The sequence below is a fragment of the Dermacentor variabilis genome, chromosome 4, assembly GCF_050947875.1.
Source record: "Dermacentor variabilis isolate Ectoservices chromosome 4, ASM5094787v1, whole genome shotgun sequence".
Taxonomy (NCBI): Eukaryota; Metazoa; Arthropoda; class Arachnida; order Ixodida; family Ixodidae; genus Dermacentor; species Dermacentor variabilis.
The window spans coordinates 199475670-199500607 of NC_134571.1; the positions used below are offsets into that span (position 1 = coordinate 199475670).

The 24938-nt window shown below is 45.1% G+C and overlaps 1 protein-coding gene across 1 annotated transcript in view; it reads right to left on the minus strand.

Annotated features, from left to right (window-relative positions):
• LOC142578499 (facilitated trehalose transporter Tret1-like) overlaps positions 1-24938 on the minus strand; it is a 92140-nt gene that overhangs the window by 39535 nt on the left and 27667 nt on the right. The window contains exons 2-5 of the mRNA XM_075687880.1: positions 22170-22431; positions 21012-21185; positions 1752-2009; positions 167-362 (exon numbers count right to left, since the gene is read on the minus strand). Of these exons, the coding sequence (XP_075543995.1) occupies positions 167-362; positions 1752-2009; positions 21012-21185; positions 22170-22431 (890 nt within the window). The remainder of the gene's footprint in view (positions 1-166; positions 363-1751; positions 2010-21011; positions 21186-22169; positions 22432-24938) is intronic.

A 24938-nucleotide genomic window follows, 5' to 3' on the forward strand; every position in this document is an offset into this window, starting at 1 on the left:
CTACTTACGCCCTTTTTATAGCCGCTTACTCAACAGCCGTCATTGACGCTGTACAGTTTCCTTTTCCCTTAAGTTTTCACTGAAAATCACTGCAGATGAAACGACACTCGGAATAAATAATGCCCCGAAAGACACGTGCTTAGGTAGGCCCTAGGTAAGCACTTACCGACCATGTAAAAGGCAACGAGGAGCACCGGTATCCGGTCGAGCACATCGCGTTCGCGGTCTTCGCCCTCCGATCTTACGTGCGCCACGGCGCCCATTGCTATCAGCGAGAAGACGCACATGTGCGATGACACAAGCAGCAGACGCCTCCGGCTCACCATGTCCATCATAGCGACAGCCACCATGGTGGCGAACACCTGCGCGCCGATCGAGGTTGCCCCATCAATTTACTGTATTTCCACAAAACGAAGCCGAGAAAGGAGAAAAAAAAACATTCAGCGCAAAACGCTTAGTGAGTGATAGCCTTTTTAATTATTGGTCTCACAAGCAGCACACGTAAGGGTATTCTACTTCATCACTATGTCCGCCACTGGTGTCAGAACTTTATCACGAGGGTCTCCTCTCACACGAAGCATTCTTAGTTTCCTTTGAGGCACTTTATGGTTAGTAGGTAGGCGGGTTCCGATTTCACCTAGTTTCGGGCCTCTTCAGTTGCCTGCCCGATGGTGAGATCGTGCAAGGGTCCACCAGCCAACAAATCTGCCGAACCGTTGTCCATATCAAGTAACCAGAAGCATGAGTACTCACGTAGTGCCAATGCCAACTAGCAATTTGAGACTCTTGCACATGCTGCCTGTCACACAACAAGTTCCTGACAATAGAAATGAGTTCGTGCGCGCGTTATATACGAAGAAATGGAACGCGCGAAGAAATGTCCATCGTGTCCAGTTTATCGCATAACAGCAATTTGCTCATGAGGGCTTTAGCCCCAGTTACCCGCGCAGTGTAACGCCTTTACAGGATCGCTGCACCTTGACAGAGAGCTGGTTATCACGTTTCTTCCGCGGAGTCCAATAAGTCATCCGTCATGCCATCGCCATCGCCTTGCTGCTCTCGTCACACAAACGCTCGCGTAAAATCGGCAGTTGCTTGCTTTAGGCAAACATTTTCGTCTATCTGGTAACGCTTTGCGCAGCACCAAACGATGCTATTTAGCCAGGTACCTGCAAAATGCTTCGCATAACGTGGATTCCTTCAGTGCATGGGATGTGCATAGTGTTAATGGATAGAATCAGAGAACTCATGCAAATGTGGTGTGCAATACGACTCGTTCGAGGAAATGAGGACGTTGCGAGTGCGGGCCCTTGGTCGAGCGCTCTGCAGACAACGTAACCCAATTCAATCACCCTTTTATAACCGCTGCTCACCATGAACAACATAATGAGACTTAAGGGTGAGGGTGGAACACTGCGTTTGGGGTCGACACCACGTAGCAGAAAGTTATTCGCGAAGGTGTACCAGCCACAGAAAGCTGGTGCTACTGTGTCGGCATGAACTGTCACATCTGAGCGGCGTATCGCAACCTTGTACAGCTTATTCCAGCTCCCTTTCTGCTCACATGATGACAGAAATCCTTGTATCAGGGCTCCTGGAAGTTTTACCTGCGTTTAGACCTCGTGCCAAGCGCATGCAATACAACCTTCAAGACCGCTGGAAATCGGATACCTTGCCGTCCCTGCGACCCTAACGCAGCGGCAAGCATTTGATTCCGCTGGCACTGCTACACTCTTGCCAGTCACACTCACCTGCAGAGTGGCAATGAGAATGGAGCAGTCCGCTTCCTTAATGCGCAGTCCGGCGTCGGCGAATAGGTTGAACGTGTAGAAGATAATCATGTTGATTCCTGAGAACTGCTGCAGGAAGTTGACCTGCGCGGCCAGCAGTGCGTGCGCCGGTGGCAGTGGCGCTGTCACGTACACCATCTCGATGGCCATGCACTCCTCTTCGGCTCGGGCTCCTCGAAGTTGAAATAGGCACTCGAGCGCTTCGGCCTGCGTGGTCGTCTGTAGTACAGTGCCTGTCCCTGTGGTCACCGGTAGCGTGCCTCACAGCTACCGCAATGCATGTCACGCAGCCGCGACAACTGCCGAAGATGATGCGCATGGAGGCAGGGCGATACGAAGGCGGGGCAATCGGGCTTACAACTCTGTTCGGTTGCGCGTCAAGTGTGCCAGCCAATGTACCACGGCAGTTACACTGACGTGACGAAATACAAGTAGCAAGTCATGCAGCTCAAAGTGCGTGCAGTGCGCCGATCAGGCGCGAACTTGCGGTGGTATTTACTTTTTTTTACTCTGGCCATTTCAATTTGTAGGAAGGTTACAATCATATTTTTACCAGTATAGTAAAACAATCATCGGTAAGGAAAGTTCATGTTACCGTACAATCTTGAATCTACCACCACTTCCCACCGCTTCATGGGAAAAAAACAAGAGAAAAATACCTGGCTCTGCTAATTTTCTATGATTGCAAGCGGGCTATGAAGTCTAACGTTGGCAGTAGGACGTCGGGTGAATATCTTGATGTGGTTCCTTAAAAAGCCGAGGCGTTACAAAAGTAGCCAATGTAGCACAGTTAGGGGTATTCGAAAATGCAGATTTTCGAATTGAATTAAATACGAATACTATAGTGAAAACGCTTTAGAGCAACTAATCGAATTGAATACGTATGCTCGAGGAAAAACAATTCGCGTGCCCAGTTCCCAACATTTGTGAAATGTTCTCTGGAGTTTCTTTAGGAACAAAAGGCTTGTTTATCGTATTTGACACATGTAATGACGTTAACAAGTTCATGTCAGCTCAAATGAGAAGCTTGTAAGTTAGAAAAAAGTGAAAGTACAATCATCCCCGGTGCACCATGATATTTAAAGCAATTAAGAAAAAGAAAGAAAAAAGGAATAACACATCCGAGATGCGTAAATAGAGTGTAGTGCTCGTTGACGGAGCTAAGGGCAAAACTAAACCACGGTGCTTTATTTTGAAGGAATCCAGAAATGGCGAGCTTGACCAAAATAATGAATTGATCTGTCTAACTAGAGACATCAATTCCTTGGCTGCCTAAGGTGTGAAATGCTTATCCAACGATTGCTGACTCTTGTGCGCCAGTTACATCCTTTCTTTGTCTGTTCAGCAACAAGATGGTCTGCACAACAACTACCGGCTCTTCATAAACAGAATCATTCTTATGAGTCTCAATTTGCATTAGCCGTTTTCCCTGCAGACTGCAAAGGCTGTTGCTGTCTCCTATAGTATTCCAACGAAACGAATTGTCTACAACTTCGAATAGTGATTTTTCGAATCAATTACGAATCGTGTAATAAAGACTACTCGACTCCCATTCGAAATTTTGATTATTCACCCACCACTAGGCCCAGTGGTGTGGTTTGTGGTGGATTCAGGGCTACTAAATTTCGAATGAGCGGAGAACCGCAGCACCACATGGCGAAGGGGGAATAGGGAAGAACGCTTTGCCAGGGTGGCTATGACTTTCGGGCCGTTTGCTTGCTGCAGTGTGCTATGGGAGATTATGACGATGGCGGCAGTCACTACTGTAGCGACGCCACAACTGTCTAGGAACTGAGGTGAAACAGCGCGAAAAAGACTAGGACACAAGGAAACAAATACTACAGATAGCGCTTGTCTGTGGTATTTGTTTCCTTGTGTCCTCGTCTTTTTAGCATTGTTTCCCCTCAGTTCTAAGTATGAACCAACTAGCCCTCATCAAGATCTTACTGTCTAGGGGGCGGAGCGGGGGAGGCGCGGCTATAGACCCTTGTCACCGACTAGTTGACTCACTATAAAGAGATGGCGCTGGCGCTCGCCTAGCCGGAGGCGTACAATACCAATGTTTACAATAGGGCTTCAGAAACATTGGTTATGGCAATTCACCGTGGGTTTTTTCCTTTTCTTTTATTTTTCTTTTTTAACCTAGGTAGGACATTAGGCGATAGCTTGGTGGCGAAGCCCACCGCCTCGTTCCAAAGGTGACGCTCATACCATCCATCTATCCAACCAGCCCTTTGCTTCCCCAAGACCTGCAGCGTCGCTTCCGCGGCGGTTCGATCCCCTGTCGCGGCAGGCGCGTTCTCAGAGGGATGGCTTGCAGAAGCTTTCCTGTACTTATATTCTGGTGTAGCACAATATGCACCCCACGATCTTAATGAATGGAGCCCTTGCAGTTCTGTCTCTTTCATGAAGTACTACGAAGTATAAGGACGCGAAACGCTACATTTTTTTTATCTGTTAAATATTTTTTACGCGTATACGCTTGAGTAGGGCTGCCTTCTGTTTAGTGGTTGATAAATGTGGCACTCTCACGTGTATCTCTGTACTAAGAGCTCATCAGCTCGGCGTGCCTTGTATTTGATTTCCTTTTCTTCATTTTCGTTTATTCGTTCCTTAAGGACCCGGAACCACTACACAGCGGGAAACGTTGGGGGGGGGGGGAGGGTGACATGTTAGAATAACAATGATCAATGAGTGTAGTGCGTTATACAACAGTAAATGTTTACATTCTCAACAATCACACAATATGTAACAATGTTATGCAAGAATTATAACAATAGTAATATTACCTAAAATAAATGAAATGAGAAAGCAACATAAAGAAAGAATATGCACAATTAGTTATTTTTTTTCTTGAACCAGTGCGCTCATCGCATGATGCTATATTAATGGGTAATCAGTTTCAAATAGTTGTCACGGCTCCATTGTTCGCTATGAAGAAGCACTGTAAAAACATTTACCACTCGTTTGTGTCGTTCTGCTAACTATTATTTACTGCAGCAACTGTCCTACCAGGCTTTCTTCGTCCTTATTTCTTTGCGCCACAGCCCCGAAATAAAGCGTTAAACTCTCATCTAACTGAACTAAATGTCTTATATTTAATGAAATACAAAATTGCCGAAAAATACTATGACAGCTGGCAACACCGCAAGTTTAGTAGATACTCGCGCGCGCTTGTAAATATTATTTTACGGTTTCCACTAACCTCGAGCTCCATTCAATGAAATTCACTGATAGTTAGGTGTTACATAAGGGTACACAATCGTTCGAAAGTACGCCGACAACTGACTGGCTTACATGTCTTACATAAGGATGTTCACAGCGAACCTTGCTTCCGCAGCCACAACGTAAACGAGTGACGAACAATAGTGTATCTTTTCTGTAAGCTGCCACAAAACATCAATACAGGGCTATTTCAAATTTGGAGGGTCACACAGAGAAATCTATTGCTATTGATACATTCACCAGTGATTACGTGAAAAATAATTACACGACTTGGTACCAAAACAACGTTACTGAACTGGAAGCGTGAGACCCTGTGGCTTCCAAATTATTGGCAATAAACAAAAGGGTGCAAAACGATGAGCGAATGTTAGCAATGACTGTCACGGAAAAGAGTTTTCAGCCTTGCCTTCCAGTACGCGCACCAGACGGAAGTGATCGCGACATTTCGTCAAGTCGTAGCGAGCTCGGAAGGACAGATATATGGCATTTACTTGTCTTCTGAAGAGTTGCTCAAAGTTCTGTGCCATTCACGCAGTCACAGTTGGCGACAAGCGCCAAAACAGCGTCTTGCTGCGCCGCACCGGAGTCGTGCGCTCCCGTTTAACGGAGGCCGCAGAGGCCCGCTGAGGCAAGCGATGGACGCGTCACGATTTGACCAAACATAACGGCGCCCCCGGGCGTTCGGTGACAAGCGTCAAAGGACGTCACGATGGCTTACAGTGAACGGCTTACTTAAGATGCCTTACTGTATATATCCTTAACAACTGCTTATTTGACATCAATATTTGGGGTGCAAAATGCTAGCCGAAAAAAGAATGACAAGGTACACATCGGCTGAACCGGATGGTGTGTTTAAGAGACTAAAAAAAAGCCTTGTTACAAAGATGGTAAGCCAAAAAAGGCACAAAAACGAAATATGGGTGGCGCCGCCTTCTTGAAGTTCCCGCCTCATCTCCCAGTGACGTCACTGACTTTGACGGCCTCTGCTGCGGTCCAGTTATTTCTTTATGGACAAAAATAGATTATATTGTTTTGTAAAGGAGGCAAGGAGTTAACGTGACAAGTTTCGGGAACTTGCACTGTGCCAACAGGGTCCAAATACGGAAAAATAGTTTGAAATTTGTGACCCCAAACTGACGTGCTGTTTTCTGGGTTGCGGCGCGATCTTCGATCGCCTTCTACTGTTCTAATACTCAACCTATTACCACAATATTACCGACAATATGGTTCTCAAACAATACTCTATTAGTCTACATTGGTGCAGTGTCTTGCTTTAGCGTACCGTTAGTGAGCGAAAACTCGCTTTAGAATAGAACTGGCTCACAGCTGCGCTTGCACTGTGGCTCATGTGGCTGTGTTATGCAGTTTGAGGTCATGCCCGTTACCGGAAGAAACGGTGGTACGATGGCAGGAACGCCAATAGAAGCGTGATAAGTCAAACGGGGCCATTGAACGCATCAGCGTACATTCTTGTTTGCTTTGAAAGGGCGAGTTTCAGTTTGTTTTCGTTGTTGCACCATGAAATTTTTGGTGCACACATTAATTTTTGTTAGCTTACTTTGAATCGGCGCATCCAAGTAACCTATGGATGCACACGCGGTTCTTCACGAAACAAAGTTTCTTGCGGGTTACTGACCTTTCTCTCCGTTTCTCCTTTCTTCCGCTAACTTTCTGCGCGGCAAACATCGACAGTAAATTTGCACCAATTAGCTCAGCATCACACTTTGTTGATTCGTCATTTCTATACATAAATACACATTATACCTCATTAAGACTCCGCAAGATGGATTCGTTTGCTTGAAACACTAGCGCATTCTGGAGACATCATCATCTGCGTCGGAAAAGAAAACGAACGTTGGCAGAATACTTCAGTTGTCACTACGCACGAATTCTGTTACACATGTGTCCCACGTAACATGAGCCCAACATTTAAAACCTGCAAATGCCACGTAGCTGGATAGAACCAAGGTAACCTTGTTTGCCATCGCTTGGAGATACTGATATCTTTTCTTTCCTTAATAATTCGCCTTAATTAAACAATCAACTTCTCAAATATTGCAATTAGATTAAATGTGTAAATCAAAAAAATTGTAGAGCAACATGATAAACGTCCGATACAGCACTCTGTTCGTCAATATGTGCTACATAAATATGTTTTTCCGAGCGTGAAAGAAGCCCGCCAACAAACGCAAAGTGCATCGAGCCGCCAGTCGCGCGGAAATTTTGCGTGTATTTGCGGGCTTCATTCAAGCTCGGAAAAACATCTTTATGTAGCCCGTATTGAGCAGAAGAAAGATGTGTCGGGAGTTTTTCATCTTGCTCTACAATTTTCTCGTTGATACATTTATTGTAATATAATATTTGAGAAGATTATTTAATTAAGAGTAATTATCTAATTAGGTGAAATAAAAGAAAGATATGTCAGTATCTCCAAGCGACGGCAAAGCACATTACCTTGGTTCTATACAGCTACGTGGCATTTGCATATTTTAAGTGTTTCACCCAAGTTAAGCGCGACACCCTGTTTAGCAGCGCCGGTATAGAGTACGCCTAAGGAAACCTCCTAGCCCTGCGCGAAGCGGCAATGTGGAGTCCGTAGCCAAAGGAATGTTCAAGATCGAAATTACGCGACTGATGGCAATTATAGTGTCAATACGCGCTGACTAATCTTAGGGTTCTGTTGCTTCAGGGAACACATTCAGCAGTGGTCAAGTAGCTGTTTATACTAAGACACATGTCGATAGTTGCACTTCCATATGCTGCGGGTAGTTTCGCCCAAAGACTCACTCGAAGAGCCTGGCTCATATTCTAGAACTTTATATGGTTTCCACATCACTGTAAATATGCCACATATAATCATCGTCATCATCAGCCTATTTTATGTCCACTGCAGGACGAAGGCTTCTCCCGGCGATCTCCAATTACACTGTGCAGCGCCAACCGATTCCAACTTGCGCCTGCAAATTTCTTAATTTCATCACCCCTCCTAATCTTCTGCAGTCCTCGACTGCGCTTCGCTTCTCTTGGTACTCATGCTGTAACCCTAATAGTTCAACGGTTATCTAACCGGCGCATTACATGACCTGCCCAGCTATGTCAATTAGAATATCAGCTATCCCCGTTTGCTCTCTGATCCACACCACTCTCTTGCTGTCTCTTAACTTTACGTCTAACATAATTCGTTCCATCGCTATTTGCTTGGTGCTTAACTTGTTTTCGAGCTTCTTTGCCAGTCTCCAAGTTTCTGCGCCATATGTTAGCACGGGTAGAAGGCATTGCTTGTAAACCTTTCCTTTCAATGATAATGATAAGCTTCGAGTCAGGATCTGACAATGTCGGCTGAATGCCCTCTAAAACGTTTTTATTCCGTGAATTTCCTTCTCATAATCAAGGTCTCCTGCGATTATTTTACCTACGTAAACGTACTCCTTCAAAGACTCTAGAGGCTGACTAGCCATCCTAAACTCTTCTGTCCTTGCTCGGCTATTTATCATTATCTTTGTCTTATGCATATTAATCTTCTACCCCACACTTACACACTGTCTCTTAATGTACTCAATCATTTCTTGTAACTCGTCCCCAGTATTGCTGAACAGGACAACATCATCTGGAAATCGAAACTTGCTGAGATATCCGCCGTTGATCCTCACTCGATAGCCTTCCCAGTTTAATAGCTTGAATACTTCTTCCAAGCACACTGTGCATAGCAATGGAGAGAATATGTCTCCTTGTCTGACCGGTTTCTTTATAGTATCTTCCTACTGTTCTTGTGGAGAATTAAGGTAGCAGTGGAGTCTCCGCAGATACTTTCCAAGATATTTACGCAAGCGTCCTGTACTCCTTGATTACGCAATGCCGCTATGACTTCTGGTATCTCTACTGAATCAAATGGTTTTCCGTAACCCAAGAAACCGATTAGAGAGGCTTATTGTACTCCGCGGATTTCTCGATAACCTGATTAATGACGTGGATATAATCCACTGTAGAGCATCCCTTCCTGATTCCAGCCTGTTCCCTTTGTTGATTAAAGTCCAATGTTGCCCTTATTCTATTGGAGATTATTTCGGTAAATATTTTATATAATACTGGGAAACCTCAGTTCCCCTCATTTCATTGGTGTCACTGAAACATGGCTTCACGATCACATATATGACTCTGGAATCCCTCCACCCGGCTATGTAGCTGTCCGATCAGACCGCAAAACCGGCAGGGGAGGCGGTGTCGCCCTTTTTTTAAAATCGGACCTAAAGTTTTCAGTTATCTGTCCTCCAGCAGATCTTGAGTCTGTTTGGTGTAAATTGCACCTAGGCAAAAAAACAATCATTGTCTCTGTTTTCTACCATCCACCTGCCTCCTCACGTGATAACATTCTTCTTCTCGCTGATTGCATCAACACGCACAATTTTCATGCATCTAGCTTAATTCTAATGGGAGACTTTAACACACCAGATATTCACTGGCCCTCACTATCGCATCACAGTTGTTTAGGTAGCGAACTAATTAATTTTTCTTTATCTTTTGGGCTTACACAAGTAGTCAATGGCGCAACAAGACAAAATACACTTCTTGACCTGGTGTTCATTAGTTCAGACCTTGTTGATAAGCTATTTGAGTGTGAAATTACTGACGGAATTTCAGATCACACGGCAGTGTTTATATCGCTAAACTGCACAGTTTGTAAACCGCGTGCCGAAATTCAAACTTTTTTCGACTTTAATCGCTCTGACGATACGTCTATTCTTGATGTCTTATCGGAACGTTTTGAATCGTTTTGCACACTTAGTAAAGATTGTGACGTGAATACATTAGTTCACCAATTTGAAAACATGATGTGTATTCAACGCTTTGTTCCGTTAAAAATCGTGCCCTCCCTTGGATGACTAGAGAAATCTTGCAGTTATCACGTCGCGTTAGAAGACTGAGACGCTCAAAACGCAGTAATGACCCTGATACAATTGCTAGATTCACCTCTGCCAAAAAGGAACTAAATTTGAAAATGAATACGGCCAAAGATTTTTTCTTTCATATCGAGCTGCCAGGATTACTAAGAAACAATCCTCGGAAGTTCTGGCGTTCTGTCATGCCTACTACTGGACCTTCATCCTCATTGACTATCAATGATGAAACTATAAATGATCCTGCATGCATCTCCAATGCATTCAATGAATATTTCCATTCGGTGTACGCAAACGATTCTCACGTCTGCCCTGCTTTTGATAATGATTCAGATTTTTCTATTTCCGAGATTTCCGCTGATGTTAATGGCGTTCTTAATTTGATTTGAAATTTAGACACAAAAATGTCTAGTGGCTCCGACGGTATTCCTAATTCGTTTTTACTTCGCTATTCACAATGGACATCACGCTATCTTCAAATTATATTCAATAAGTCTCTAGATACGGGAATCGTTCCTTCATCATGGAAACTTGCAAGAGTAATACCCTTGTATAAATAGGCAGGAAGACAGACATAGCGAATTACAGACCAATTTATTTAACTTCCCAATCGTGCAAAATACTGGAACATATTATTTACAAACACATAATAGATTTTCTGGAGTCCAACAACGTTCTAACTAATGTTCAGCACGGCTTTAGACGTGGTTTCAGTACTATCACGCAGTTAACCGACTTCACCCATGACATCGCTTATCAATTCGATCTCGGTAAACAGATTGATGCTATCTTCATTGATTTTTCTAAAGCTTTCGATTCATTGCTTCATTCTCACCTCTTGCAAAAATTAAATGCAATACGAAAAAATTCCCGTCTGCTCAATTGGATTGCTAGTTTCCTTTCTAACCGGTCCCAATACGTCGACTTTAATTCTGCGAGGTCATCCATACTTGAAGTAGGCTCCGGGGTTCCTCAAGGATCCGTCCTGGGTCCTTTATTGTTTTTAATTGATGTCAATGACCTCCCAAAACATGTTTCCTCTAATATTCGTCTTTATGCTGACGATTGCGTCTTCTACGACGTGATTGACTCCCCGAATAGCTTTCAGCGATTAAACGATTCCTTTCTCTCTTTCGGTGCTTGGTGTGAAAAATGGAAAATGAACATTAATTTAAAAAAACGGTTGCTTTGTCCTTCACTAAAAGAGCAGCACCTGTAATTGCGACATATTCCTTGAATGGGTCACCTTTAACCAGAGTGCGACAATACAAATAAGTTGGCATAACATTTACTCACAATCTCTCATGGCCTACACACATTGACCAAACATGTTCAAAGGCCCTAAAGCAGCTTGGATACCTACGTCGTACAATGCAAAAGGCTCCGAAGGCGACTAAACTTCTAATGTATAAAACTCTTGTTCGCCCCATTATCGATTATGCCGCAACAGTCTGGTCACCACATAACCAAAACAACATAAACTAGAAGCAGTTCAGAAAAAAGCCGTCCGTTTTATTTCACATCAGTATAACCGCTATTTTTCACCCTCGTCTGCCCTCCCTACGCTGAATCTAACATTACTTTCAGTACAATTTCAGTACAACATAATTAACAAGTCATATCACACTTCAAACACAGCTCGCATATCTTTCACCAAGCCTTCTTGCACGCGCAATTTCCACGAGCTTAATCTTAACCCTCTCTATGCCCGTACAAATACTTTCAAGTACCAGCTTCTTTCCCCGCACAATAGAAGTATGGAATTCCTTGCCTGGCTGCCTTCGTTCACTCCCGATAAGCGAATTTGAAAGTGCTGTCTATGAAAACCAGTATGTGTAACTACTTAAATCACGTTTAGTTTATACTCTATGTGTGCGTATTGCTGTGTCGTTGCTTTTTATGAATCGATGAAAACAATTTGTAAGATTTTGTAAACGATTGAAACGATATTGTAAGAGTCATTGTCGATTTCACTTTATTTTTGTTCAACACTGTTTTTACCCACTCCTGCAATAGCCCTCCTATGGGACTGAAGTATGTACAAATAAATAAACAAATAAAAAACCAGGTTAATGAGCTTATAATTTTTCAATTCTTTAACATCTTCCTTTTTGTGCATTGGTATAATGTTGGCATTATTCCAGTTCTCTGGGACCCTTGAAATCGATAGACAGTTCGTAAAAAGGGCCGCCAGTTCTTCAAGCATTCTGTGTCCTCCGTCTTTGATTAAATCGACTGGTTCCATCTTCTCCTTCCGGGTTTACCTGTTTCATGTCTTGCAAGGCCCTTCTAACTTCATCGCTAGTTAGAGAAGGAGCCTCTGTAACCTGTTAATTACTACATTGAATGGAAGTATCGTGGCTGCTTGGTGTACTGTATAGGTCAGTATGGAATTCTTCCGTTGCTTTTACTATATCTTCGAAATTGCTGATGATATTACCGTGCCTATCTCTCAGTGAATACATCTTGGTTTGTCATATTCCAAGTTTTTTTTTTCTCACTGATTTCATGATGCGTCCATTGTTTACTGCTTCCTCAGTCTTTCTCACGTTAGAATTTCGATATCCTTTATATTCTCCTTGTTAATCAGTTTTGCTAGTTCCGCTAATTCTATCCGATCTCTTAACTGGGACACTTTCCTTCTTTGTCATTTATTTATTAGGTCCTTTGTACCTTGGGAGAACTTACCTACTGGTTCCTTTGTTTCCTTACGTCAAACTTTAATTGCTGCTTCTGAAGCCAGCTCAGTTACGGTTTCATTCAGTGCTTGAGTGTCATTTTCATCTCTCTGTTGCAAGGCTGAATATTTGCTTGCAATTGCGAACCTGAATTGGTCTGCTTGTACCCTTACTGCGTCTAGGTTGGCCTGTTTTCCCTTGACCAGTTTTACTCTTTCTCTCTTAAAACTGAGGTGAATAACGGCCCTCAGAAACCTATGATCACTGCGGTTTACCCTACCGAACATTCTACATCCTGCACTACGCTGGGATTTGCAGAATCTGGGTTGCTTCCAACGCTTCCTGAAGAAGGTGTTCATTATTCGCCGCTTATTCCATTTCGCGAATTCTAGCAACGAGGAAAACTCTCCTCGAGTTTTCCTAGAATCCACGCCGTAGTACCCAGTTACTTGTTCACCAGCCTGATTTTCCCCCACTTTTGCATTGAAGTTGCCCATGACTGCAATATACTGAGTTTGCACTTTTCGCATCGATAATTCAAGACCTTCATGAAACTGTTCTATTTGTTTATCATCGTCACTGGAGGTTGGAGCGTAGGTTTGCACTACCTCTATTCTATACCTCCAATTCAGCTTTATTATGACTACTGCTACCACGTCTTTAATAATGTACAATTCGTCAATGTTGCCCGCTATGTTCTTATCGATCAGGAATCTTACTCCGAAGTGCTTCTTATCTGGTAGTCCTCTATAGCAGAAGACGCGGCCCTTTGTCAGGACTGTATGGGCCGCAACAGTTCTTACCTCACTAAGGCCAATGATATCCCAAACAATGCCTGATAGTTTCTCAAGGAGTCCTGCTAGGCTACTTCACTCGAGAGAGTTCGGGTGTTAAACGTTGAAAGGGTCAGTTTCCACTGGTGTCCTGTCCAGGTTCAGGGATTCTTAGCACCCTTTGCTGCGTTACAGGCCTGACCGCCGCCTTGGCAGGTGCTCCGCAGCTGCTGGGGAGTGGTTTTTTTTGCCAGCGAAATCTTTATTGAGCATTCTCTGTGCAGAACTCCAAATTGAACGGCCCCTATGGCACTGGAGCTCGAACGTGAGCGAGTGGTTTCCCTTCCGTCTTCCCTGCTCTCCCTACGGGCGCTACTTCCTCCTCGTCGCGTACTTCTCTAGGAGGCACGTATACGCTACGTCATTAACGAACGACACATTGGCGCTGTTTTATTCCTTGATAACACCATCAACTTCCGTTTGCTGGGGCTCCGCGCTTTTCGGCAACACGCTGTTGCCGCTGAACGCGCAATGAGAAACGCGCTGCACGTGGTCAAATCAGTTGATTGCGATGAACAGGCAAGCAAGACTGCGAGAAACAGCGGGCGGCCAACTGCATGGGAAAAGCGTGCTACCCTAATGATCAATACTCATTCTCGTGGTCTGTGGACTAGTCAACAGCTTTCACACGGGACGTGTTGGCGTCACGAACTGCGCCGGAGTCAGAAGTGCCTGGGAAGGAGCAAGTGATTGCTTTTCTAATCTGTTTATGGGGCTTTCCGGGGTTTCTATCTGTGTTTGCATCTATTCTTGTTTGTATCTAACCGTTTTTCCGCCTACGTGGCTCACTGGGTAGCCCGTTGCCGAAAGGTTAGCGCATCGGGCTGTCTTGCTGAGGTAACAGACTTGGAAAATACCATCGAATCAACATGGGTCAATGAGTATGCGCCAATGTGTACATGTGTGCCGCTTTTCAACGAGCTCCTTTGGCGCCGACATGAGTTCTTTCAGGTGGGGGACTGGGCAGGCACAACTCTTCGAAGAAACTATAGGAGGCCGACATGGAGTACGCGGTATGTGCCAGCAGGTGTGTGCTGCTTTTCAATGAATGCCCTTGACGCTACTTTAGGTGAATAGGTATGTGCCACTGGGAATGTGCCCCTCCCAGATGCCGAAAAAATATCCTTTAAATTTTTGCTACGCTGAGCGGAATCAAACCCACGTCACAAGGGTTTCTCAAGCAAAACAACTCGAAGTATTGTCAGGTTGCGCCACAAGTTCACTGGGTATGGGCCGCTTTTCAATGAACGCCTTTCACGCCAACGTTTTTGCGGGCTGTACCACGAATGCACTGGGTACGCATCGCTCTCAATGAAGCTCTCGGTTACTTCGGTCTCTGCGTACGTGTCACTTAGTGGCGACAAGCGAGGCAACAATTCTCAGCGTTCGCACGCACCGGCGCGCCACACTTCTCTTCTAGGCGGCTACGCGCGGCCTTCTCGCTAGCGCCACTAGACGGCGCAGCGACTACAGAACAAAGTTCTTTTTGGGTTCTTGCTTGGATTTTGTGGCGAATGGACGCGCTTTTCGGGGCTCCGTGGCGGTGACGAAATCATAAGTTTTTGTGCATGCTTTGAGCTTGCTTCTGTTTTTTATTTGCTGATTTTTTGCCTTTAAATAGTAATTGGGTGGTTTTCTTTTTCCTTCCTTTTTTTTGCCTCTCGTATTTCGGGTGCGTGGGTGTGCTTCGGGTACATTTGTTTTGCAGCATGGTTAGAGTGTCCTTTCGTGCCATGTGCTCCAACACGTATAGCCGAGTGGGACGTTGAGTGTTTGTAGTCTTTAAATGGTAGCTTGGAAGTGGCAAGAGAAATAGTTATTAGTGGTTTTACTGTGCGTATTTTGGTAGGAAATTGAGAGCGTGGCCGCGCAGTTCGGCGCGTGTGAGAGCGCGTCATACCTTCGGTCTCCGCGGCATTGATTGTTCTTGAAACAGTGGTGAGAGTTGCTTTGCGACATCTTGAGGATTGGGATCCTGTGCGTATCGGTCTTTGCTAAAACGCACGCGCTCTGCATTGATATAGTATTAAAGTATTTGCATTAGTAGTAGCATTATTATAGTACCGTAGTGTTTGCAAAAAGCCGTGCAATACATGGCGAGAAAGACGGGAAAGCAAGGAATGCGCGGGGGGTTCCTCAAGGCAGATGAGACGGATGAGAATGGAGAGGGCATCGAATTATCCGGCACACAATGTGATGTCGATACTAGGTTGCAAAAAATGGAGGCTTTCCAGGAAGAGCTTCTCAAACAGGTGGAAGAGCTCAAAAATGAGCTAAACAGGGAGCGTGATGCACGGGAGGTAGTTGAAAAGAGACCTGAAGCAGCCGAGGAAAAGCTGAACATGGCCGCCAGTGTGAACGAGAATTTGCGTGACAATAGAACGCAGACCCCCGACGCGACAGGCGCGAGAGGGTCAGCGAAATACGTGGAAAGCATGCAGCGTGATGAAGGGTTAGCTGGAAAGACCGGCACCTACCTTGAGGCCGCCACGCGGAAAAAGCAGGAGCCCAGGAGACAATGCCCTTTGTCAAGTCTGAATCACGCGGAAAAGGACAAAGGGAAGCAGGACGAGGTAGGAGAGAGTGAAAGGGTGATTATTGCTGGCGACTAAAAATGGCTGGGTGCTCAAAAACAATTGTGGAGAGGGTGAAAATTGTGGAGAAGAGTGGCCGTAGGGACATTTACAGGGCGGACACTTGGTTTTATCATGGAACGAGCAAAAGAAAAGCTCGCGGAAAATGCCCACGTGCGCAATCTTGTCATAGCAGCAGGTTTGTTAAATAACTTCCTAAACCGGAAAGGGTCAGGTCTAGCCCTGCGCTTGGCGAAGGGGGTGGACGACTTGCGCGAGCTATCCCCTCAGGTGCAGATCGCGGTGTGCACGGTGCCAAAGGTGCCTGTACGTGACAGTCACGTACAAAGAGCTGTAGTGGCTGCTAATGAGGCAATATGGAATATGAGCCGAGAGAAAAGTTTCGAGGTTGTCGAAGTAAACAGGAAAGTGAGAAGGTGTGGCGGTTTTCAACGAGGCGGGATCCATTTCAATTACAGGCTTGAACAAGAAGTGGGCTGGTGACTTGCTAGTCGCGCTGTTGCTTTTTTAGGGGGTCAGCAGGCGCTCAGGAGGTCAGAGTAGCTAGCAGTGGAGATGGTACCCAAAGGAAACCTCAGAATAGCATCGCTGTCAGTAAGAGAAAAAGGAGGAAAGCAATAAAGAGAGCTCGCCATGCAATAGGCTACATAACATGCAGTGCGGCAGAAGAAAGGAAACGTGGGAAGAGATTGAGGAGCAGTTAAATAGTGAACAAATATGGGTGTATGCTGTTGCAGAACCGCACGTTAGAGACTCAGAAGAGCCGCCAGTTATTGAGAATTATGTTTGGGAAGGGTGCAACAGAACTAAGTGGGAAAGAAAGGGAGGGGCAGTCGGAATGCTCATCCATCAAGGAGCCAAATGGAAAAGAGTTAATTCACAATGTCAAGAGCATCTTTGGTTATCAGGTCCAATGAGTGGGATAGATACTTGGCTGGCCGTTACGTATTTGTGGAGCGGAATAAATTGCACAGAGAAGAATAAAGAGTTAGTGGAATGCATAAGCGCTGATATTAAGGGTTTAGGGAATGATGCTGAAATTGTCCTATTAGGTGACATGAATGCGCACATGCAGGATTTAGATGGCTATACCGACAATAACGCGAAGTCAATGCTAGACCTTTGTGAGCAACATAACCTCATTATCGTGAATACAGGGCCTAAGTGTGAAGGACAGATCACGTGGGAAGTGGGAAACCGGCAATCGGCCATTTATTACTGTCTGATTACAGAAGGAATTCATGATAAGTTGAGAAAATGTTCATCGATGAGGAAGGGTTTAGCAGCATAGGGAGTGACCATAAACGCATCATTTTGAAAATGGGATATGTAGTTGGGAAAGAGAGCAAGCAGAGCAGAATGGCCAGTCTGAATTTGAACGCTGAACAAATATCAAATATAGTCGCTAGAGTTGAGGAATAACTTGGCGAATGGCCAAGTAAAGAATGCAAATATGGTGAGCTTCCAAGCGTAATAACGATAGAAATACGGAAGGACAAACATGTTCGTTGGAAAGGAAAAAAGAAACCGAAAAGCTGGTGGAACAAGGAGATACCTGAAGTGATTGTCGAACGAAAGAAATCATATCGAGAGCACAGGCAGGCAAAGAAGGCGCAGTTGCCGCTGGATGAAGTAACTAGTAAATGGGAAATATACCGGGAGAAAATTTGTGTGGTTCCAATACTGATGCAAGCAAAATTAAAAGGTGAAAGTGAACATTGGTTGTCAGAAATACGTGAGAAAAAGAAGGCCGCACCAAGAATATTTTGGAACCACATAAAATTATTAGGCAGGAAGTGAAAAACAATACAACAACATATCCTAGACAAAAATGAAAACAGACTGGAAGAAAAAGCGACAATAAATTACATCCGAAAAGTAACAGCCAAATCTTTTCAAGGCAATGACGAGGTTGTATTTGAAGAAAAAAAGAGCATGAAAGAGACCGAAGTGGAAAGGGAGCTGGTGCTGACAAATTTAAAATAAAAGAAAGCGGAAGAGAAAATTCCTAAACGCACAGTCACAGGGCTAGGCGAGGTTGCCGTTAGGCTGATAAATGAACTCGGACCAAAAAGTAAGGAAGCTCTGGTGAAAGCAGTGGAAAAAACTTTAAAAGATAGACGAATACCAGACAGTAGGCAACAAAGTAGAATGAATTTAATTTATAAAGGTAAGGGGGAGAAAATTCACTCGTATAGACTGTTGACCATTACATAGGTAATATAGATCGAGGGTAGCAATGCAGGCAATCAAATTAAAGCTTCAAGCATGGGCAGAGAATAATGGCATTCTGGGAGAGCTTCATAATGGCTTCAGAATAGGTAGGCGTTTGGATGATAACTTGTTTGCTCTTATTCAGTGTATTGAAACATCAAAAGCAGAAAGCAGACCGTTGTATGTGGCCTTCTTCGACATTATAGGAGCCTACGACAACGTAGACCGCAACATTTTGTGGGATATTCTGGAAGGGGAAGGCTTAGGTAGCGATTGTCTACAGCTTTTGAGAGAGATTTACCTAGAAAATAAGGTTTGCGTTGAATGGGATGGGGTAAGGAGCGAGGAGAAAGTTCGTATCAACAAGGAACTGAGGCAAGGGTGCCCTTTATCCCCGCCGCTGTTTATGATGTACATGGCAAGGATGAACAGGGCACTAGATGGGAGTAATATGGGGTTCAATCTCTCATACAAACAGCCGGGTACAGTAGTATAGCAGCAACTCCCAGGTTTATTTTATGCGGACGGCATTGTCTTGCTAGCTAACAAGCAAAGTCATTTGCAACGTCTGGCTACTATCTGTGGACAGGAAGGCAACAATTTAGGTTTGAAGTTTAATGTTAGAAAATCAGGCGTTATGATATTCAATGAAAACAGTGGACAGTGGAGATATAGGGCCAAGAAATACCTCGGGTAACTGAATATAAATACCTTGGTATATGGATAAACGAAGGCGACAGATATATGGAAACACAGGAAAAAACCATAACAGTAAAGGCGAAGAGAAACGCTGCCATAATGAAGCACAGAACGCTATGGGGATACAATAGGAACGAGGTCCTCCGAGATATGTGGAAAGGTGTAATGGTACCAGAACTTACTTTTGGAAATGCGGTTGTTTGCTTTAAATCAGGGGCACATTCAGCACTCGACGGGAACCAAAGGTCAGTGGGTCGTCTCGCATTGGGCGCTCACGGGAAGACTACAAATGAAGCTTGGCAGGGTGATAAGGACTGGTCTAGTTTTGAAGTGAGGGAAGCTCGCAGTAAAATTGAGTATGAAGAATGGTTGAGGAATGTGGAAGAAAGTAAATGGCCTTGGAGGGTGTTCAGGTATCTGTACAAGAAAAACGTTGATTCACAGTGGAAGAAAAGAACTAGGAAGCTTACCAGCAAGTATGCGGCCTGCAAGGTCGGCAACACAGCAACAAAGAAGGTCAAGCGGCAAGTCAGAGAGGGTGAAATAATATCATGGGCGGCGGCAATCAAAAAGAAACCTGCCATGAGTAACTACTTAAGAAAAAACGAAATCAGGAAAGGAACCATTTATTATAACTCAAAGGGAAGCTCATTACTTTTCTAAGCGAGATCGGGATGCCTCAGAACACGCACCTCTAAAGCGAAATATGAGAAGGAAGATGCGTGTGCTAGCTGCGGTAAAGGTAGGGAAACAACGGAGCATGTTTTATTAGAATGTGAAGACGTCTACCCAGCGGTCGACTTAGGCACCAATGGCCTCCTTGAAGCCCTTGGGTTCAGCGGCAGCAGTGGTAAATCAAACATGTCCGCAGTATGCATTAGTACGAGGTGATTGGACGATTGGTGGAAGAAAAGTAGGGAAACTACAAAAGACGTATACGTAGAAAAGCACAGTTCGCAATAGGGGATCAGAAAATTTGGGCGTGGTAGTTCATAGTGTTTTTTATTTTTTCATTGTTTAACCTAGGTAGGACATTAGGCAGTATAATAGCTAGAGCTTGGTGGCGCAGCCCATCGCCCGATTCCAAAGGGGATGGTCATAACATCCATTCATCCAAAGTGCGAAAAGGAACGCGGTTGTAGCATGACGCATTTCTTACCGTTCAACCACGCCCCAGCGCGCCCTACCTTTCGTATACCACCGCAGGTTTCTCGGCGGCGGCGCTAGATGGCGTCGAGTGTCCTTATTGATGCGCGAAAGAGGTGTCCCGCAGCAGTACACGTCTCGTACATATCTCGTTACGGCGGTGGAAACAGGGTGTGTCGCTATATCTATTCAATGCTAACGTATTTAACGCGACATCATTAAAGTCCCCGCGTCGCAGAAAGTCTGGTATCGGTGTCCCATGCCGACGTATACCCGTGAGCGGAAATTCCCGTTTATGTTTACGTATTATTATATGCCATGCCTGTCTATATGACATGTGGTATGCAGGGTTATATTACCACACGATACTATCATTAAGTCGCTCATAACTTGTCTTACATTCTTGACCCATTTATTCTTCGGAATTTATAGCATGACAGCCCACAAACAAATGTCACGAAACAAATCACCGACAGCGCATGCCTTTCATGTTAAGTAGTCTCAGATCAAAATATTAAAAGTGCGAAACAATAAAAGGAACCTGACAACAATGTAATTTATTTGGCTCGACTGTGCACTATCTCCGGGATCGGCCCACACAAGAGGCCCTGTTTCAACTAGAAAGCTTGCGTTGGTGCATAGCTCGCCCCATGAAAAAAAGCTCGCCCCCTGCGTTTCGCGGTAAACATTACGCTTACATACGCGACAGTTGCCGGCAAACGAGAGCAGTGAGGGATCTATAAATTCTATCGCGCTGGCGGCTGTCATATTATTGTTATTATTATTATTATTATTATTATTATTATTATTATTATTATTATTATTATTATTATTATTATTATTATTATTATTATTATTATTATTGTCATCATCAGACGTCACCATCAGATCAATCACGATTCTATTATGAAAGCTAAAAAAGCAGGCGCTGGCTGACCTTTCTACCCGACAGCAGATGCCAGCGTGGCGACTCCACGCAGAACATAGAGCAGACGCAGAGTAGGGCCGCCGGTACCATGCAGGCCAGGGCGAGGTAATCCCAGGGGAGAAAGCGGCCCAACAGGTAGGCATACATGATGCCCACTGTTATGGTCATCTGCAGCATGCCACCCTGAAATCGTCGGCCGTGCTGGTCATGCACTTGCGCGGAGAAGAAATACGTCCACGCAGCCACTCGCATCCCTCATAAGGCGCGGTCATTACCTACAGCTGCAAATATGCGAAGTTTTGGTGATGCGCTGGCTGAGTGACTATAGCAATATGCTCGTAAGCACAGATTTCGCTGCCTTGATTTCTAACGCTTGCGGGTTCCGCGCTTTGGGCGCAAATTGACTTATATATAGTTACCAGACCATCAAGATCATCGAAATAGCGCCAACGATTGTCTAGCTCTACATTAAAATTCGCAAGGAGTGATTCTCGCTGCATAACTGAAGACACACGGCGGTAAAATTGAGGAAAAAGAAGGTCAGCTGGCGAGAGAAAATATGCTGGACCCGGTGGGCTAGCTGGTGGATACATGTTAGCGTATTTGTCTGTGGGAAAGAACACAACCACACAAGATCACATTGACAGGATGAGCGCTGGAGAAAATTGCGCTCGTACTGCCAATGTGGCCTTCAGGGTGCTACCCTAATATTTATGTGCTACCCTAATTTTTATGCGCAGTTGATTATTGTAACGAAAACGCACACACGATGACGCTTGTGTTGCGGAAACTGGAAGAGTTTGGCCTCTCAACGGACTCATGTTAGTAGACCTGCACTGGGATACAAGGTTCAATTCCAGCCTCGACGTTGGTGCAAGAGAGATTCATCCACCAGTGAGAGAGTTGTTAAAAAACGGTAAAACACGCTGGCTTGTTCCGTGTTTACGAATCAAGGTCTCCTGCCCCATGAAAAAAAATGCGCAAGGTGCAGAAAGGCTGAATAAAAATCGAAACGGTGAGATCCTCCCTTACCGTTTAACATTCTATAGTAATACGCAATGTGGAAAGAGCGTCCAAGCACATCACATGCGAAGTGCTTCAAGCAATGCTACGAGACCGAACGTAAGCGGTGGCAGAATCTCAGCAACGCCTCTGTTCCGTACTCACCATGGTGCCGCGGTTGTGGGGCAGCGTGATTTCGGCCACGTAACAAGGTGCCACGAGCGATACGAGGCCCATAGAGAAGCCAGTGACGAAGCGACCCGAGTAGATGTGGAAGGTGTTCCCGCGCGACAGGTACGTCACCGTCCATCCACACATGAAGCCTAGAGAGATGACCGTCAGCATGCTCTTGCGGCCCAGCGCCTGCGCCACACTGCCACTCACCACTGCACCGAGAACGGCACCGACCGTCATCAGGGTGTCGTACCTGCACGCCACGAGTAATCCAGCCTTGCAGAATGCGTAAAAAAATCGCACCTTTATCCTAAGGGTGAAGCCTTGATAGCGATTGCAGTGCTCTAGAATATGACACGAAGTAAGGCTGTGTTTGTATGGGCAGTAAAAAGTGCAAGTAAAGTTTGTTCTTTCTTTTCTGAAGTTGACCAAGTCTCTTGAGCATGTTAATCGGCCTTGATGAATCAAGAGGCAGGTTGGGGATTAGAAACTGGGAGATATATTGAAGCGAAATTATTTACAATGTTATATCCCTAAATTTTAGGACAACACAGGAGGTAAACAAATAAGTAGGTAGCGCCTTACTCTGTTCGACCTCGCTGTTGGACCACCAAGTGGTTACAGCCCAGGCTAGCGATACATCATAGTCTCCCTGATCTAGCAGCTTCTAGTGATTACAGCCTAGACTGAAAGGAATGGGTTCCATACAGCCTTTACATACATTTTAGCAAACAGATAAACAACTGAGGCGGCACCTGCTGGCCGGCCCGACATTCCAAGAGCTAAAATGAGGTCACAATTAAGTTTAGCCCACTGCCTACTGGGTTGTGCAGGGACTCGTTAGCACAGTTATTAGACTTTAGGCAAGCATTCGGCACTCTTTTGCATCGCGGCGCTCTTTCTCTCTTCTATTGGCTTTCTCTAAGCAATGCGTAGCTGCATTGGTGCTGCTAATTTCTGTCGTGATGCTTGTGTGGAATTTGTCCATGGGTGAGCTCTCCTAGAACACCAGAAGTGGAGCGCGCGCCGGCAATTAGCAAACACTCGGTCAAAGAAGCGTTTTTGTCGCATCCATGGCTACCACTTCGCGCCGTTGGTAGTTAGACTTGACAAAAATAAGGCTGCATGCGAAGTCATCGCGCCCAGCGCGCATCAGCGTGCATCAAAGTGCCATCCTTCTTGCTTTGACTGCTCGCCCTCGTAGAATTGGCTTGAGTGAACAATTGTATCAGCGAAATTGTCATGTGCACAACTATAGCAGATTCATTGGGGGCACAACACCGCCAGAACAACGATGTTCACAACGCTCCTAACCTTCCAGGTACTGACGTACCTGATACCTGGACCCGTATGCCCTTCCCTGACCGCCGAAAGCCCGCCTGGAACCGCCTACCTGCACGAAACAAGTTCTCCGCCAACCCCACTGCCTTGCCTCCTATCAAGCCTAATGGCATCAGCCGCCTGTTTCCAGCACGAGCCCGGCACACCGCCTGGCAACCTTGGAACTCTCCGACGTCAGCAACCACGGGACCACATTGCGCTCAATATAAACGGCAAGGAATCGCCGACTACACGGGGCACAACACCGCCAGAACAACGATGTTCACAACGCTCCTAACCTTCCAGGTTTGTTATCTAACCCATTCTAAGGAATTCAGAAGTGATGATAGATGTATAGTGGCGGTGTCGTGCCCCTACGACTTGAAGTGTCGCGGTGTGGTGTTGTCTTGTCGCGATGCGTTTGCCTTCGATTTTCTGTGTGAAATTATGTTGTTATTATCCGGTGACATTGAGGTTAACCCCAGTCCATCTCCTACTGCTGAACTCCTGCCTATCCTCGACGCTATCAAACGATTAGAAAGTGTTCAAGCCGCAATTCGTGTAGAGCTTGAGCAAATCAAAACAACCCAAACTGCCCAAGACAAGCTTATAGCTGAAATTATGAGCCGCTCAAACATCTCAGATTCAGACCAACAAGATCCAACCACCTCACCCACTGTTAACATTATCGGCCGACTACAGCACGACATCACTACCCTGAAAGCCGCGAACATTGACGCCAACAACCGTATGCGGCGAGCCAACCTGCTCTTTTTTGGCATTGACGATTCCGATAAAGAACCTTGGAGTGATTCAGAGAACAAAATTCTAGACCTATGCAAAAATAATCTTGGTTTAACATTGAACGCCAGCGATATTGAGCGTGCACACCGACTTGGAAGATTCTCTGAAACAAAAAAACGCCCTATAGTAGTAAAACTGGCCCACTTCAAGTCGAGAGAAAACATAATGGCATGTGGGCGTAAGCTAAAAGGTACATGTTTTGCCGTCAGAGAAGATTTTGCCCCAAGTACGCGCCTTGCACGCTCAAAATTGTTAAAATTTATCAAGCCCCAAAAATGCGCGTTTAAGCTCAGCCTGTACAAGCTGCATGTAGGCAGCAGATGCTATTTTTATGATACTACATCCGATAGAGTCATTGAACATACCACAACACCTAACAGCAATCAAATGCCAGCTCCGACTGATACCTTATCTGACCAGCCGCAGTGACAAACAAGAAATTCCGTGCCTGCTTCATTCAAAAACCGCCCTGATTCATTTTTTAACATAAGCGTGGTTTTCACTAACATCCGCAGTATAATTTCAAAACGTGACGAACTCGAAAGCTTCATAGACGACACCACAGCCGATATGATTTTACTAACGGAAACGTGGTTAAATAAGGACGTCGGCGACCACGAAGTTTTTCCATCCTAC